Source organism: Mus pahari, chromosome 13, assembly GCF_900095145.1.
Source record: "Mus pahari chromosome 13, PAHARI_EIJ_v1.1, whole genome shotgun sequence".
NCBI lineage: Eukaryota > Metazoa > Chordata > Mammalia > Rodentia > Muridae > Mus > Mus pahari.
In genome coordinates, this window is record NC_034602.1 from 95,681,150 (window position 1) to 95,696,915 (window position 15,766).

The 15,766-nt window shown below is 37.8% G+C and overlaps 1 protein-coding gene across 4 annotated transcripts in view; it reads right to left on the reverse strand.

Moving 5' to 3' along the window:
• Positions 1-15,766, reverse strand: part of Evi5 (ecotropic viral integration site 5) — a 127,916-nt gene that overhangs the window by 11,861 nt on the left and 100,289 nt on the right. For all 4 annotated transcript variants that reach the window (XM_029545075.1, XM_029545078.1, XM_029545077.1 and 1 more), the window contains one exon: positions 4,787-4,882. In XM_029545075.1, coding sequence (XP_029400935.1) covers positions 4,787-4,882 — 96 coding nt within the window. The remainder of the gene's footprint in view (positions 1-4,786; positions 4,883-15,766) is intronic.

A 15,766-nucleotide genomic window follows, 5' to 3' on the forward strand; every position in this document is an offset into this window, starting at 1 on the left:
GGTCACTTGATCTTTGACAAAGAAGCCAAAACCATCCAGTGGAAAAAAGACAGCACATTCAACTAATGGTGCTGGTTCAAGTGGCAGTCAGCAAGTAGAAGAATGCAAACTGATTCATTCTTATCTCCTAGTACAAAGCTCAAGTCTAAGTGGATCAAGAACCTCTACATAAAACCAGATACACTGAATCTAATAGAAGAGAAAGTAGGGAAAAGCCTTGAACACATCAGCACAGGGGAAAATTTCCTAACAGAACACCAATGGCTCAGGTTCTAAGAGAAACTATAGACAAATGGGACTTCATAAAACTGTAAAGCTTCTATAAGGCAAAGAACATTGTCAATAGGACAAAATAGCAACCAGCAGATTGAGAAAGGATCTTTACCAATCCTACATCCAATAGAGGGCTAATATCCAACATACACAAAGAATTCAAGAAGTTAGACTCAAGTTAGGAAGGGGGATAAAATGTAAATAAATAAAATAATGAATAAAAATGTTAATAATAATAATCAAAAAGGCCTTATTTCTCTTTCTCAACCTCATTTCTGTTTCTCAACCTGTGGGTAAGGATGCAATTTTATTCTTGGCTATTCCTTAATAAACAAGAGAACATTTTGGGGGCCCTCCCTTATCTAAAAGGATATTGAGTCTTAGAGAACAAATAGCAGAGAAAGGAAAGGTAGAGTTCAGCAAGACAGTCTCTGAGTAAAGGAGCATGCCGCACATCCTTGTATGTATTTGTGTACGTACTTATGTCCTCAGAGGCCAGAAGAGCCTGTCAGATCCTGTGGAGCTGGCATCTTAGGATGCCAGCTCAGGTGGTGAGCCAACCAATGTGGGTACTGTGATCTGAACCCCTGCTCTCTGAAGCAAGTGCTCTTAACAAAAGCTATTTCCCTAGTCCCTTATTAGTCATTTGTAAAAGAATACAAGAGAATGGAAATATCAGAAAATGAGACTGTGTAAAAGTACAAAGATATACTTGTCACTTGTCATTGATTATACAGGGCTTTTTAATTTTAAAATTTCTAGTTTAGTAACAAAATGAATCTGCCTCTTAAAATTATATTAAGCATTTTGTGGGCATTAAAAATCATTTGCTGGATATTTAATCACATCTTTGACTCAGATGTACATAAATATCAGAATTTTAAAGTGAATATTTAACACGTTTTCTAAGCAAATGTCAGCAAAGGCTTTGTTTATAGACTTCCTTTATTCACTCAATTTATAACTGCCTATTAAGTTTGCAGAAACAATAGAAGATTCCTGTGACATATAGTGGTCTAACTTAAAAAAAGAAAAACCTGTCTCTCTTGGACATCTGCAACATGTTCCAGGGAAAAAATGTCACAGCTCCTGTGCTAATGGCCTCTCCTAAGAATTCAGGTGTGAGAGCCAATGTCTGTATATCAGCACAGCAAGTGAACCAGATTTGATGCTGGGTCAACCACAGCTGCTTGTTTAATACTTGGGAAAATATATAACACTGCTGTGTCTCAGTTTCCATGTCCACAAGGCTGAGAATGGTACCACAATGAAGAGGGGTTTGCCCAAGATCAGCCACTTGACATAGTACTCAATAAATATAAACCACCACTGTACTACAGACCATTAATGTATCTAGCCATTCATAAATGCAATCTGCTTCATCCAACTGAAAATGACAAGGGGTCACAGTTATAACTGTATCTGTATCTACAGAGAACTCTCAGCTCCTCCTGCACCATGCCTGCCTAGATGCTGCCATGGCCTCACCTTGATGATAATGAACTGAACCTCTGAACTTATAAGCCAGCCCCAATTAAATGTTATCCTTATAAGAACTGCATTGGTCATATCTGTTCACAGCAGTAAAACCCTAACTAAGAAGTCCTTTCAGTAAGTACAAAAATCAGCTAAACAACTGTTAGCAGTTACATGATCAACCACAGTATTAATAATTAAATAAAAGTTTCATATTGAAAGCCAAACATTTAGCAAACTCTATTATACAAATGGTACCAAGGTCAGGTTGACTTTGGTTATCTTTTTTGAACTGTGAACTGCTATACCAAAGAATGCAAATAGAATGTAAAAGTGGCTCATTATTTAATCCCCTCAGAAATATAATAGAACTGGACAATGGTAATTACAGCAGTAATTAAAAAAATTTATATATTATTTGTGAGTAAGTATGTATGCCTGTGATGAGTTTATGCACATCATGTATGTGTGAGTGTCCCAGAACTGAGGTTAAAGCCAGCTACAAGTTGTCTGACATGGGTGCTGGAAACTAAACCTGAGTCATCTACAAGAACAGTTTAGTCATCGCTCTAACCTCTACAGTAGTAATTTCTTTGTTAAGTCTATTCCTGTTTTTAAAGGTTTATTTTATATTTATACGTGTATCTGTCTGTGTGTGCACATGTGTACAATATGTGCAAGTACACAGAAGCCCGAAGAGGACATGGAGCCCTGGAGCTAAAATTACAATCAGTTGTAAGCCTCTGAAACTCAGGTCTTCTGCAAAGAGCAGCAAACACTCTTAAACACTGAGCCATTTATTCAGCCTGTCAGGAAGTCAGGCTATTTCAACCAGTATCTTGGTTTAAACTTCACTGATGTTTAGCTTGTTTTGTGATAAACTAAAACAGGCAAATGAATTAATCTACTTGGGAACTAGTGAAAAAGTATCTTTTTACCTGACATGACTTCATCCTGTGCCCTACAGACTTTCTAGTTTAAAAGGCTCACCAGAGACCCTCTTCTCAGTATACCCTCCCTTCTGAAGACACAGTCTCACTAACTCCTCATTCAGTTAGGTTCTGCCTCCACTGAGTTCCTACCATGTTCTCAGGTTCTGTTCTGAGCCTATGTGTGTGATTCTAGCTGTACTGTGCATTTTCCACAGCCCATAATGTCCATCAGGAGCCTTCTTAAGCCCAGGATTTTGACTACTCTAAACTGTATCTCATCATATTGCTTTAATTTGGATCTAGCTCTTTAACAGAACATTTTACTCTGAAGATTAGTTTTCTCTTCAAGTTTATACAATAAACTGCTTTCAAAGTCATTAATATATAGACATACACAATTCACACATGCATACATAATTAGTCAGTGGTGCACAACTATAATCCCAGTGCCCAGAGGCTTGGGCAAAAGGACTGAAAGATTGAAATCAATCTAGATGACAAAATAAGATTCTGCCTCCCAAATCAGATCAATAAATCAACCAATGCATTGAAGCTAAATCTCGTGTGAATAATTTCCTGTCTGTCTTGATGGGAACAACTTTTGGTTTTTTTTGTTTGTTTGTTGTTTTTAAAGATACTGTATGTGACAAGCAAAATTAATGCCTGTTGATTAATTAAGCTAGTATAAGAAATACAATCAATTTATATATAATTTTTTTTGGGGGGGGGGGTTCGAGACAGGGTTTCTCTGTGTAGCCCTGGCTGTCCTGGAACTCACTTTGTAGACCAGGCTGGCCACGAACTCAGAAACCCGCCTGCCTCTGCCTCCCGAGTGCTGGGATTAAAGGCGTGCACCACCACGCCTGGCTATATATAATTTTTTAATCCAACAATATTAGTTTTCTTACACTTTATGGGAAATTGCTTTATTTCAGTAAGAATTTCTTAAGAATATTTTCTGAACACAAGGAGAAGTTTCCAGAGGGAGGATTTATAGAACACCACATGGACAGAGATAAAATACAAGGTATTTGTTAAATATATACTAATAGGTGAAGATTATACATAAGAGCTGCTCCCTCGAATGTCACCATGGATAATAATATTAATATTATAATACTAATTATTTATAAGAATTCTAATATAATTAATACTAATATATTATTAATACTATCATATAATATTTATACTAATATTGATAGGAATGTTCCTATGACAAAGAAAACTAAAGTGACCCACGTGTGAATCTGTCCAATGTGTTTTCAGTTTTGTTTCCTCTTCACTGGGAATTCACTTAGACTAATTCCCTGCAGGAAGTTATTTGACCAACACTCAGCCTTCAACTGAAGGATATCAGGCCAGGAAAGGGCAATGTCCACACTTGATCCTTTGAGGTTTAGATTCATCTAGTGGACAAGGAGTCTCCTTTCTTCTTTGTTGTTTATAGCAAATCAAGTTTATGCTATCTTGTCAAATGCCATTACTGTGAATAAACATTACTAAGATTCAAAATAAGAGACACAGGTTTACCTGTATTGCTGAATATGTATCATGAGTAAAGAACAGGACCAACAAACAGGTTCTCTCCCATCACAAGGGATTAATTTAAGTAACTTAAATTAGCCTAAGAGCTAGTCAAATCATTGGCTGAATGTCAGAGATTCTAGGTGCCAGCTTAAAAAGCATTCAAATACTAAGAAATCCATTTAACTGATATCAGGCAAGTATCCTTTTTTGCAATCTCAGAACACCATGAAGGGGAACGGAGGCCAGAGGGAAAAGATACTTCCCCCCACCAATTCTAGTCAGTTAGGTGTAAGGAAAAGTTTAATATACATGGGCAACCACCAAGTATTTTCAGATCACAATAAAAAATAAGATCACATGTTGGGGATTGACCATTTTAAGTTATTATTAAAGGTTTAGGGAAGACAAAACCTTAATATTTGAGCACAAAAATCTTTGCTTATAAAGGCAATCTTCTAAGGTGCTCTTAATGATTATGAATTCAAAAAAACATTTAGCATTAAAAGGTCAGTAATAACGTGTGACATTAAGAGAGGAAGGAAGGAAGAACTATGTGAAGACCAGCATTTATCACTCACCTCACGAGTCAGCTCTGCTATCTGGTCCTCCAGTTCCCTAATGTACTGGTTAGAGTCAGACCTGTTAAGCTGTCCTTGGAGCTTGCCTTCTTCTTTCTGTTTTGTGACAATACAACAAAGGAAAATCAGTGGACAATTTTATATCATGAGCTAAGATTATTTTAAGACCTAGGGCAGCAGTTTAGCTAGCTAAATTTTGAACAAATCCATTTTATTACTGGAAAAGAATTCAAAATGCATTAAACTGAGTGTTTCTAAAACATGCCTAATGGGTGTTGACAAACCACAGACCACATAAAATAACCCTTGAAAAAGTCTTAAAATTAATTATCAAACAGATCCTCTGATGGCAAAATTACCCTCAAATTTCAAGGCCATTTATATAATTATTTTCTCAGGCAGTTGTTTTTCTACCAATTATAAAAGCCAGTGCCTAGTCAAAAACATCCAACTGGAGTTCAAGTTATATCTGAAATCAGAAACAGAAAGAGTTCTCCAACTCTAGAAAGAGACAATTAACTGTGATTCTCCTGTTAAATTTGCTCAGGATGTATACTGGGAATCCTAGATATAGCTGATTTTTAAAATGCTGCAGGGACTGAAGAGATGGTTCAGCAGTTCTGAGCATGCACTGCTCTTGAAAAAGACCAGTTCCACCACAGTGTCCTTGTCAACAACAGCCTGCAAGGTCAGCCCCAGGGGGTCTGACATACCAGATACTCCACTCCATTCTCTCCAGGCTCCTGCAGTCACACGTGCATATCCCACACAGACCCACATGCACTCAACTGAAACTTACAAACAAGTAAAATAAGTCTTTAAAAGGTGCTCCTGATCCTCACAGGGGCTGGGAAGAGGAGGGTCCATTTTCCAAGGCTACAGCTATTAGGGGAGGAGATGCCTTTTCCTTTCTTCTCACTGCAGACCCCCAGCTGCCTAGTTTACTTTGAGGATAGCCTCAAAGTCAAGATCTGCCTGCTGTGTCCCCAGAGCTGAGATTACAGCTATGTGCCACCAAGACTGGCCAGTTGTCTCATACCGTGAAAAGTGAACTCTTAGATAATGGGCTCCTTAAAGAGTGAAAACAGTTTTAAAATACTCCAAAATGTTTATAATTAGGAAGCCATGTACTGATGCTTTCAATGTTTAGAAGCTGTTATCTACAGGTAACTGCTCAAAGTATTAAGTCACTCCTGAGACCAAAAGAGGACAGGCTTACTTTGAACAGTGGCCAATCATTGTTTCATTTTTTTAAGTATTTCAAAGGCACAGAACGAGAACAGCAAAGTTAAAGAAAGGAAGACCTCAATGAGGACAGGCTGTGAAGACTGGAGGGTGTTCACTGAGGAGACGAAAATGATGCCACTGCTCTGGAGTAGGCCACTGTTTATCCATAGGAGACTAATTTGATAAGTCACTGACTGGATGTCTTCAACAATCCTCTGCTGTGCGTGTGTGTAATTTTCATATCCTGTCACGTTTATAATCCTGATTAAATAAGACATAAACTCACTAGGAAGGTACACGCTGACGTTAAATTCAACGCAAATTTAAGATGATTAACCCAAGATAAACTCTTAGACTGTGGGGAAGAAGGCAACAACCACAGAAAGACCTTAGGTTTGAGAGGCTGGAGAATGAGCAGCAACCTTAACTTATCAGGCAAGACAGGGATCAGTCAGTCAGTCTGTTTAAAACAACTAAGTCCAAAGATGTTTCATCCAAAGTGGAATAACTTGCTAGAGCCGTTGGTGTTTTCTTTTTCTTTTCCTTTTTCTTTCTTTCTTTTTTTTCTTTTTCTTTTCTTTTTTTTTTTTTTTTTTGAGGAAAGACAACACTGATGAAAATGAGGCTATCTGAAACATTCCAGTAAAAAAGATGGAGGGATACAGACATGACTCATCGGCTAAGAGCACTTTTTCTCACAGAGGACTGGGGTTCAGTTCTTAACACTCACAGTGTGGTTTACAACCATCTGTAACTCCAGTTCCAGGGACTCTGACACCCTCTCTGATCTTCATAGGCAGCATGCAAACATGTAATCTACATACACACACGCAGGCAAGACACTCATAAAAATAAACAAATCTAAAATTTTAAATAAAAATGAAAATATTTTAACAACAACAACAACAAAATAAAGCCATCCCAAATGTGTGAACTCCCCCCCCCAAAGCCAACAAAACCCCCAAACAAATGAGCAAAAAAACAAAGGCTGAAGACAAACCTCAGTGGTGCCTAGTAACGTGAGGTCCTAGGTTCAATCATCAGTACCACAAAACCAAATAATAACAAAATAAAAACTTAAAATAAAATAAAAACGCTCCTTGAATTTGTACTCTCTGGACAAAAGAAATTTCCAAGAAAAAAAATGCTATATTCAATTAAGTCAAATGAATATGGTACATAAAATATTTACATTTAAAGATGCCTTGGAAAATGATTAACAACTTAATGCATGCAGGGTCAACCGAGGGAAAATAATTAAGCAGCTCCACTTTTATCTCAGAATACTTCTCGCCTACCAGGAGCAAGCCAGTATACTCCACACACCTGTCAAGGGCTCTGCCTGAGTATTTGGAGTCAATGCACCACTTAAGGAGAGATCAGTGAGGGCTGAAGAGATGGCTCAGCCGTTAAAGGCCAGGCTCAAAACCAAAAATATAAGGAGAGATCAATGATACTTTAAAAGTGGAAACAAAGAGTCAGAAATATCCTAAATGCTATTTAATGACAAGTGTATAAATGATCTTGTACAAAATTTGATTTTTTAATGCTGTGCAAACAGACTTTCATTTAAATACTACTTTTAGGCTTTTTAGTAAATACCTTCTTTCAGTATAAAAGCAGAATTCACAATGTAAAATATATTAAAGACCTACTTATTCTAAGAATTACACATGAACTTCATATCACTTCTTAATACACATTAATTTCATATCACTTCTTAAACAGTTCATTCAATTATCTAATGTTTAAGATTTTTTTTCTAAGTATTTTTATGGCTTCCTAATTTCTTTTTTTTTTTTTTTTAAGATTTATTTATTTATTATATGTAAGTACACTGTAGCTGTCCTCAGACACTCCAGAAGAGGGCGTCAGATCTTGTTATGGATGGTTGTGAGCTACCATATGGTTGCTGGGATTTGAACTCCAGACCTTCGGAAGAGCAGTTGGGTGCTCTTGCCCACTGAGTCATCTCACCAGCCCAGCTTCCTAATTTCAAGTAGTGTCATATGTTTGTTTCTGATAAGAAAGTGGGAAATGTCAGCTACACTAATAAATTTACCAGAGACTTACACTCTTGAGGTTTTCTTTTGGTCTGGCTGGTAACAACATATTGCCAGCTCACTGGTTTACTAAGTCAAAATAATTGGTGAAGAAAGAAGCTCAGTGCATCAACACTCTATGTAATTCACCAAGGAAACCTTGCACATGCACCTCATGTCAGATCATAAATGAAGCTTCATAGGGTGAAGTAGTGCTTCTAACAGGCACAGACGCACACACACACCCTATTAGCTTTACCATAACAGTGTCTACGTCAGGATTTGAATTAATCCTTAAGCTTAAGATTCTGTATGTATAAAGCTTTTAACCAAAAGGTCAACACTTTGCTAACAATATGTGTGCTTAAGTGTTCAGGAGCAAAGAATAATATAACTTATTTTGAAATGCATCAAAAAGTAAGAAAGCTAAAATAACAGAGAGACGAATATCTGAAAAAGCAACATTACAGAATGAGGACAGTGATTTGGGTGTGTTAATTACAGTGTTTTCACTGTCTACATTTGTACATTTTCTTAGTACTTAGAGGAAAGAAATAACTCTAACACAAAACAATTCATCCCTCCTTCCCTCACACCACCTGCTAAGAAGGTACATATCCTTTATACCATACTTCATTATATCAGTGAAAAAATACCTATCCTCCAATGGTTTGTTGACTTTGCATTTGAAATCTACCTTTTGTACTAAGCATGGTGGCTCATGTCTATAATCCTAGCACTGGGCAGCTGGGAGCAAGAATATCAATAGTGTAAGGCCTGCCTGGGCCAAATAAATCCTGTCACGGAGGTGGGTGTATGTGTTGGGGGGTGTCTACCTTTTGAAGGCTGGGAGTTTAACACAACTCAGTGACACAACAGTTATTTACCATCTGGGAAGAAGCCTTGGGTTAGCTCCCCAGCACATACACACAGAAATAAATAAAAATCTACATCTGTTACAGTAGTAAATGCTACTTTCATTATATTTTCCTGGGAATTTAATACAAAAACTATAGAGATTAAGTTATACCCTCTTTAAAATTTTTGTAACCAGAAGTGTTCTGTATTTACTTTTGAAATATTTGCATACACATAATGAGAAGTCTTTGAGGCAAAACACAAGTCACAACATTAAATTTATTTATGTATTTAAAATTTTTGTACTTTGGTTTGCTCCTAAGCCTATGGCTTTACATGGGAGAGGGTGCTCTTCCTATAACCTTACATGTGAGACGGTGGTCTCCCCATGACCTTACATGTGAGATGGTGGACTCCCCATGACCTTACATGTGAGACGGTGGACTCCCCATGACCTTACATGTGAGACGGTGGACTACCCATGACCTTACATGTGAGAGGGTGCTCTCCCCATGACCATACATGTGAGAGGGTGCTCTCCCCATGACCTTACATGTGAGAGGGTGCTCTCCCCATGACCTTACATGGGAGAGGGTACACTCCCACTAAGCTATTATGTTCCCAGCCTACTTTTGTTTTTCCTTTTGAGATGGTTCTTGTTAAGTTATGCAGACTATTGAAGCCCAGGCCTTGAGTTTGTGATCTCCTGCCTCAGTTTCCTAAGTGCTAGGATTACAAAGTAAACTACCACATCCAGCTCACAAGTACCTTATACACTCATTCATACATGCTGAAAATACTTACTTCTCAATGAAAATTTTTTTTAAAGATTTATTTATTAATTATACGTAAGTACACTGTAGTTGTCTTCAGACACTCCAGAAGAGGGCATCAGATCTCGTTACAGATGGTTGTGAGCCACCATGTGGTTGCTGGGATTTGAACTCAGGACCTTCGGAAGAGCAGTCGGTGCTCTTACCCGCTGAGCCATCTCACCAGCCCCCTCAATGAATTTTTAATGCATTTATATTGATTGAGATTTGTAGGTTATACATAGAATTTTCCATTTGTTGTACTGTGCCAGCTTCAAAAAGGTTTGTTTTAGATTTTCAGATTGGAGATATCCAACCTGTATCAAATGCCCAAAATAAGAAGATAGTCCAAAACTTACATCAAAAAAATTGAAAGTCACACGATTTGAGCAATCATTGAAAACTACATGTGATGTGGTCTAGATTCTATCAGCCAACCTCCCAGGTCAGGACGTAATGCCAATACCACTCACACTACATAATGGGAATGGGTGAAGATCATAGAATCTTCTTCAAATATTACAGAGATGTATAACAGCCTGCTCTGAAATAGATTCTGGGGCTAGGTATGCCACTTAGTGTGAGTGCCTACACGGCACAAGAACCTGTGTGCAAGCTTCAGAATCTATTAAAAATAACAACAACCGCCACACACTAAAGAAGTTAATGTCTTAGTTTATACAGCTTATTAATGGTTATACAGGCTAGGTACCCCTAATTAAAAAAAAAAAAGTCTGAAACCCAAAATGCTCCAAAATTAACCACTCTGAACATTGCTATGCTGTGACAAGCAGAGTTTTACTTCTAATTGCATGTGACTGTGGATGAGGGAGACACTATAGCACACAGATATAAAGCTCAGCTGCTGGCCACCTCAGTATCACAGAACACCTCTAGAGGCTAAAATGACTAAGAAGGCAGAGCCATGGTTAACTGCAATTGGGATCTCAAATCAAAGACTCCTGCAGTCCACTCTACCTCTTGACTTCTCAGTTATAAGGGTAAATAAATCTTTATTACTTAAGTCAATTTAAGTTGATTTTCTGTTAGCTTTAATAAAAAGAATACTCTAAAATTTCTCAAGTTTTTGTTAGTAACTGAATATAATACTACTATAAGCTAGAGATAGTTTAAACAGTGATGTCAAAGATGATATGATACTATCACTGGGAGTTTTATAAACATAGAGACTGAAAATACACTCATGTTCTGAATTCTAAACATCTTAGATTGGGGTTTGAAAGTCTGCTTTGAAAGCTATACCAGGAGAAATTGTGAAATATTTAGTGGGAAGACCTATGTGTGAAATGTCCTGGCTTCAACCACCTTTGAAAATTCACAATTTCAAACATTAATTTAGAAATTCTAAGTATATGCCATTTATATACATAAAATATCTAAATTTAAGTCAGGATAATCATATGTTGTTTCCCAAGGATCTCATACAATCCCTGCCAGATGTGCAGTGCTTGCTTAAACAGATCTCTGAGTTCCATGTCCTCCAAGCTACATAGTAAGTTCTGTCTCAAGCAATGAAAAACCAAATCAAATAATATCCCATTACAGATGTTAGTGTAATTTTACATATAAAAGATGAGATAAATATTTTACTGTCTGTCACCACAGTAAATTGCCAGGATTCATCAACTTATTTACCCAGAGTTTGTACATTTCCAGAGTAGATATATTTAAGAACACAAATAGAAAAAGCTGTCAGGGTCTTTAATTTACTCATTCAATTCTGCTGCCAGTTTTGCTTCACAGTTTTTTCCATGTTGGTTTTAGCTGCTCAGATCCTTTCTTCAGAAGTTAGCTCAATTTTGAACTCAAATCTCTTTCCTAGTTAGCCCAGCTTTTGACAGGGTTTCTTTGTGTAGTCGTGGCTGGCCTGGAACAAGTTCTATAGACTGTAAACTCAGAGATCCCCCTGCCTTTGCCTCCTGAGTGTCGGGAATAAAGGTGTGTGCTACCCTAAAAATAGTAAAATTAGCTAATGTATAATGAGGAACTAAAAAAACTATTTAAGATATAAGTCCAGACATAAGAATCTTGTGACTAAAAATTAAGAACTATTCTAAAGAATGAAGAAAAATCAAAGATTTTGTAAGCAACAAAATAATTCTCTGGCCATAGAAAAGCATCAGTATCTATAGAGAGAAATAATTAACAAATGAAGGAGATTGTCTAATTTTCTAACTCACTTACATAATAGATGGATGCAGTAAACAGCACACACTAATGCATCTTAGATGTGCCAAGATGTGATACTGATGTTTCAGCCAGACTTACTTACTTTATCCCGCAATCACAGGAAACTCTAATCAGAGGAAGCATGAGGAAGAGACAGAATGTGCTAAGGATGTGTCACACTCTGATGGGTCACTGGAAGTGAGGAAACAAGGGTGTGCAGCTGTGTATCAGGCCCAGGCAGAGAGCAGATGTCCTGTTCATGAGTATGCTTACCTACATCTGTTGCCCTCCAACACACCATTCCAAACTGAAAACTGAGTGTGCTTCATCAAGCCAGAAGCTTAGGAAAATCTTGTAAGGGACAGTGTTTGCATGGCACAGTGCAGCGAACACAGGATAGAGATGGCATCTAGCTGCTGTGAGAAGTGACTGGGAAAATGCGGCTAACATGACTAACTCAAAGTGCTGGGACACAAGAGAGGGAAGACGGGCACCTCATACTTGCTGGAGTCTACAAGTTTAGCCAGACCAGTTAAGATAAACTGCAATGAGTATGCCTGAAAGGCCATTCTTGTTTGTTTCTTTATCTGTTTCAGTGTTGGTTATAACTTACCCTATCTTGCCACAGGAAGGGCACTTCCTTAGACAGGAAGATAGCTGATTTTAAAAAGCCCTGTTTCAACCTACAGGTTTTAAAATATTCTACACAGACAACAAAGTTTTTAAATTTTTTGACCCATTAGCTCCTAAATGATCTATCCGGTGCAAGAGCTCAGGTAACAAAAACCTCAAAAGACCAGGAGGCAAAAGGCCCAGCACCTAGTTGTCCATTTCCATCTGCCTGAATTTCCCCACCCTTCTTACTTTTCAACATTCTCCAACCGACAGAAGCGCCAAGACAACCACACAGCTTCTCTATGCCCTTCAGCTCTATGCAATAAGCATTTTATCTCAATTGTTTTCCTTATTTCTCCACCTATATATTATGCACAGAGATTTTTGTAATCCACTGGACAGAAACAGCAGATAGTATAACATTTACTACAACAACTTCATCATGCATTGTCTTAGGACAAGAAACTGTTCTTTATTACTTGACCTACATACATTACAAATCTCTAAATTAGCAATAATTCCATGATACCATCAAACTCGTTCTTATTCATACTCCCCCAAAAGAACTAAAATGCTTTATTTACTGTCTAGAATCAACCCAAAATTTGTACTTTTATCTGGTACTTTACTACTTTTTAACCTTGTTTTATCTACAACAACCCCTCTACATTTTTAATTTAACTTTTAAGGCTATGAATTATTCAGTTAAAACAGCACTCAGAAGTCTAATAAAACTCCAAATAAAACAGTTTTAAATTAAAAATAACTTTTTCAAAACAGAGAGAAACCAGAGTAAACTAAATATAATGCATATCAAAATGCTGATTTGGAAGCTAGGCATGTGGTACATGTCTGTAATCCTACTAGATTGAGCTATATACAAAGTGTGACTTAGAGGCAGATGTCAGCTATGTAATTTAGGCTGGTCCGAACTGGACATTTCCTTACCCCTAACTCCTGAATTATAGCCATTTGATTGCTCATCCAAGATACCATTTAGGGGGTGGGGGGACTTGACATGTAATAGGCATTCAGAACTAAATGCCACCAAGTTCTAACTTACACACCTGAGGGATTATTTATTGGTTGGTTGATTTATTTGTTTTTGAGACAGTGTTTTACTACATAGCCCTGGTTGCTCTAGAACCTGCTTATATAGAACATATTGGGCTTAACCTCAGAGATCTGCGGGCCCTGCTCTCTGAGTGCTGGTATTAAAGGTGTGGTCACCATGCTGGGCACCAGTTAATCACTCAAACACTGAGAAGAGCCTGTAGAATTCAATACTGAGCCCTAAACTGGCTCAACGGATAAAGGTGCTGCCATGTTGCTACACTGGTCTCAATCCTCAGAACCCAAAGGGGGAAACTGACTCCTGAAATTGTCTTCTGACCTACACATAAGCCACAGCACATACTAGCACACACTCAAACACAGAGCATAATGAGGAGCTGAAACTGACTAGGGGAGGAGTAGACTGCTTAATACAGGTTTGGGGGAAACTCTGAGTCACTGGAAGACTCTAGGCTGAAATTCAAATAGTAAAAAAGAGTCAGACATGAAAAATCTCACACAGCAAAGACTTTCAAATATGAGGAACAGCAAGAGCAACAGCCTTCATATAAAATGAAAACAGCTGGGCATGGTGTGGGCATGGGCATGAGGACAGACACTGTTAGTCCCAGCACGGTGGAGGCGGAGGCGGAGGCGGAGGCAGGTGGATCTCTGAGTTTGAAGCCAGCCTGGTCTACACAGTGAGTTCCAGGACAGCCGAGACTACACAGTGAGATACTGTCTCAATAAATAAACACAGCAGAGAAAAACAAAGGCAGGTATGGCTGAACCTTGCTTGTGAAGGCAAACATGACTAAGCTGCACCAGGGAAGCAGGTGGAGCCAAGCAGCCCAAGGACTCCTGAGAAGCCAGGAGCTTTGCTGACAACAGACACTTTGTTGCTTTTACTTTCATTTGGAAGTTATAATTCCTGTTTTCTTTCTAGCAATGGTTACCTTAAAGAACTTAAATGTATGAATATTTAACAGTTACAGCAATCAGGTAGTTCATATACAGTAAAAAGATATGTCCTAGACTCTACTCCTTCTGTATCATCTGGCTTTCTATTTGCCTAAGAGGCAATACTGCAACATTTTTAATGAGGTTTACTATAAACACTTCAAATTCATTTAAAGACAAACACTTTTGTCTTTTTAAAATGAATTGCTATATCCGAATTTACTTAAATATGTATATTATGTAACTATGTAAATATATACATTACACATACAAATATGTATATTTTAATATTAAAATTTATGTTCCTGATTGCATATGCAACATGTGTGCTGGTACCTTCTGGAGTGAGTTGTAGTTACTTCCAGGTATGATGAGCTGCCCAATTCAGGTGCTGGGATCAAACTCCACTGGAAGAACAGGAAGTGCTCTAACTGCTGAGCCAGTTTTCCAGCCTCCAGCCTGTGCGTGCTTTTAAATGTATTAAGTGTATATGCATATATTTAACATAACTGCTCATGAAACACAGCCATAATAATATGCTTTTAACACATTAAATAGTAATATGCTGTTTCAAATTTGTTCTTTTCCATTCAATATGTCTTGTAACTATTTATTCTTTCTAAAAGATATGTATGAATCCAGAGAATACCAAAGATTGGGATTGATGGGAAAGATTATCAGTTGTTAAAAACATCCTAACTTGGGGTTGGAGATGGCTCAGCAGTTAAGAGCACTGACTGCTCTTTCAACGGTCATGAGTTCAATTCCCAGCAACCACATGGTGGTTCACAACCATCTGTAATGGGATCTGATGTTCTTTTCTGGTGTGACTGAAGACAGCTACAATGTACTCATATAAAATAAAATAAGTAAATCTAAAAAAAAAAGGGGCTGGAGAGGTGGCTCAGCAGTTAAGAGCACTGACTGTTCTTCCAAAGGTCCTGAGTTCAATTCCCAGCAACCACATGGTGGCTCACAACCATCTGTAATGGGATCCAATGCGCTCTTCTGTTGTGTCTGAAGAAATGTACTCATACACATAAAATAAATAAATAATTCTTTTTTAAAAAAATCTAAAAAAGAAAAAGAAAAACCAGGTGTCTAAGTAGCACATCACCACCCTGGAAATACTGCTGTGCTGGAAATGACTATCTCCGCATATGCTGTATCCCTTCTTTACATGTACAAACCCTCTTCTGGTGTGTCTGAAGACAGCTACAGTG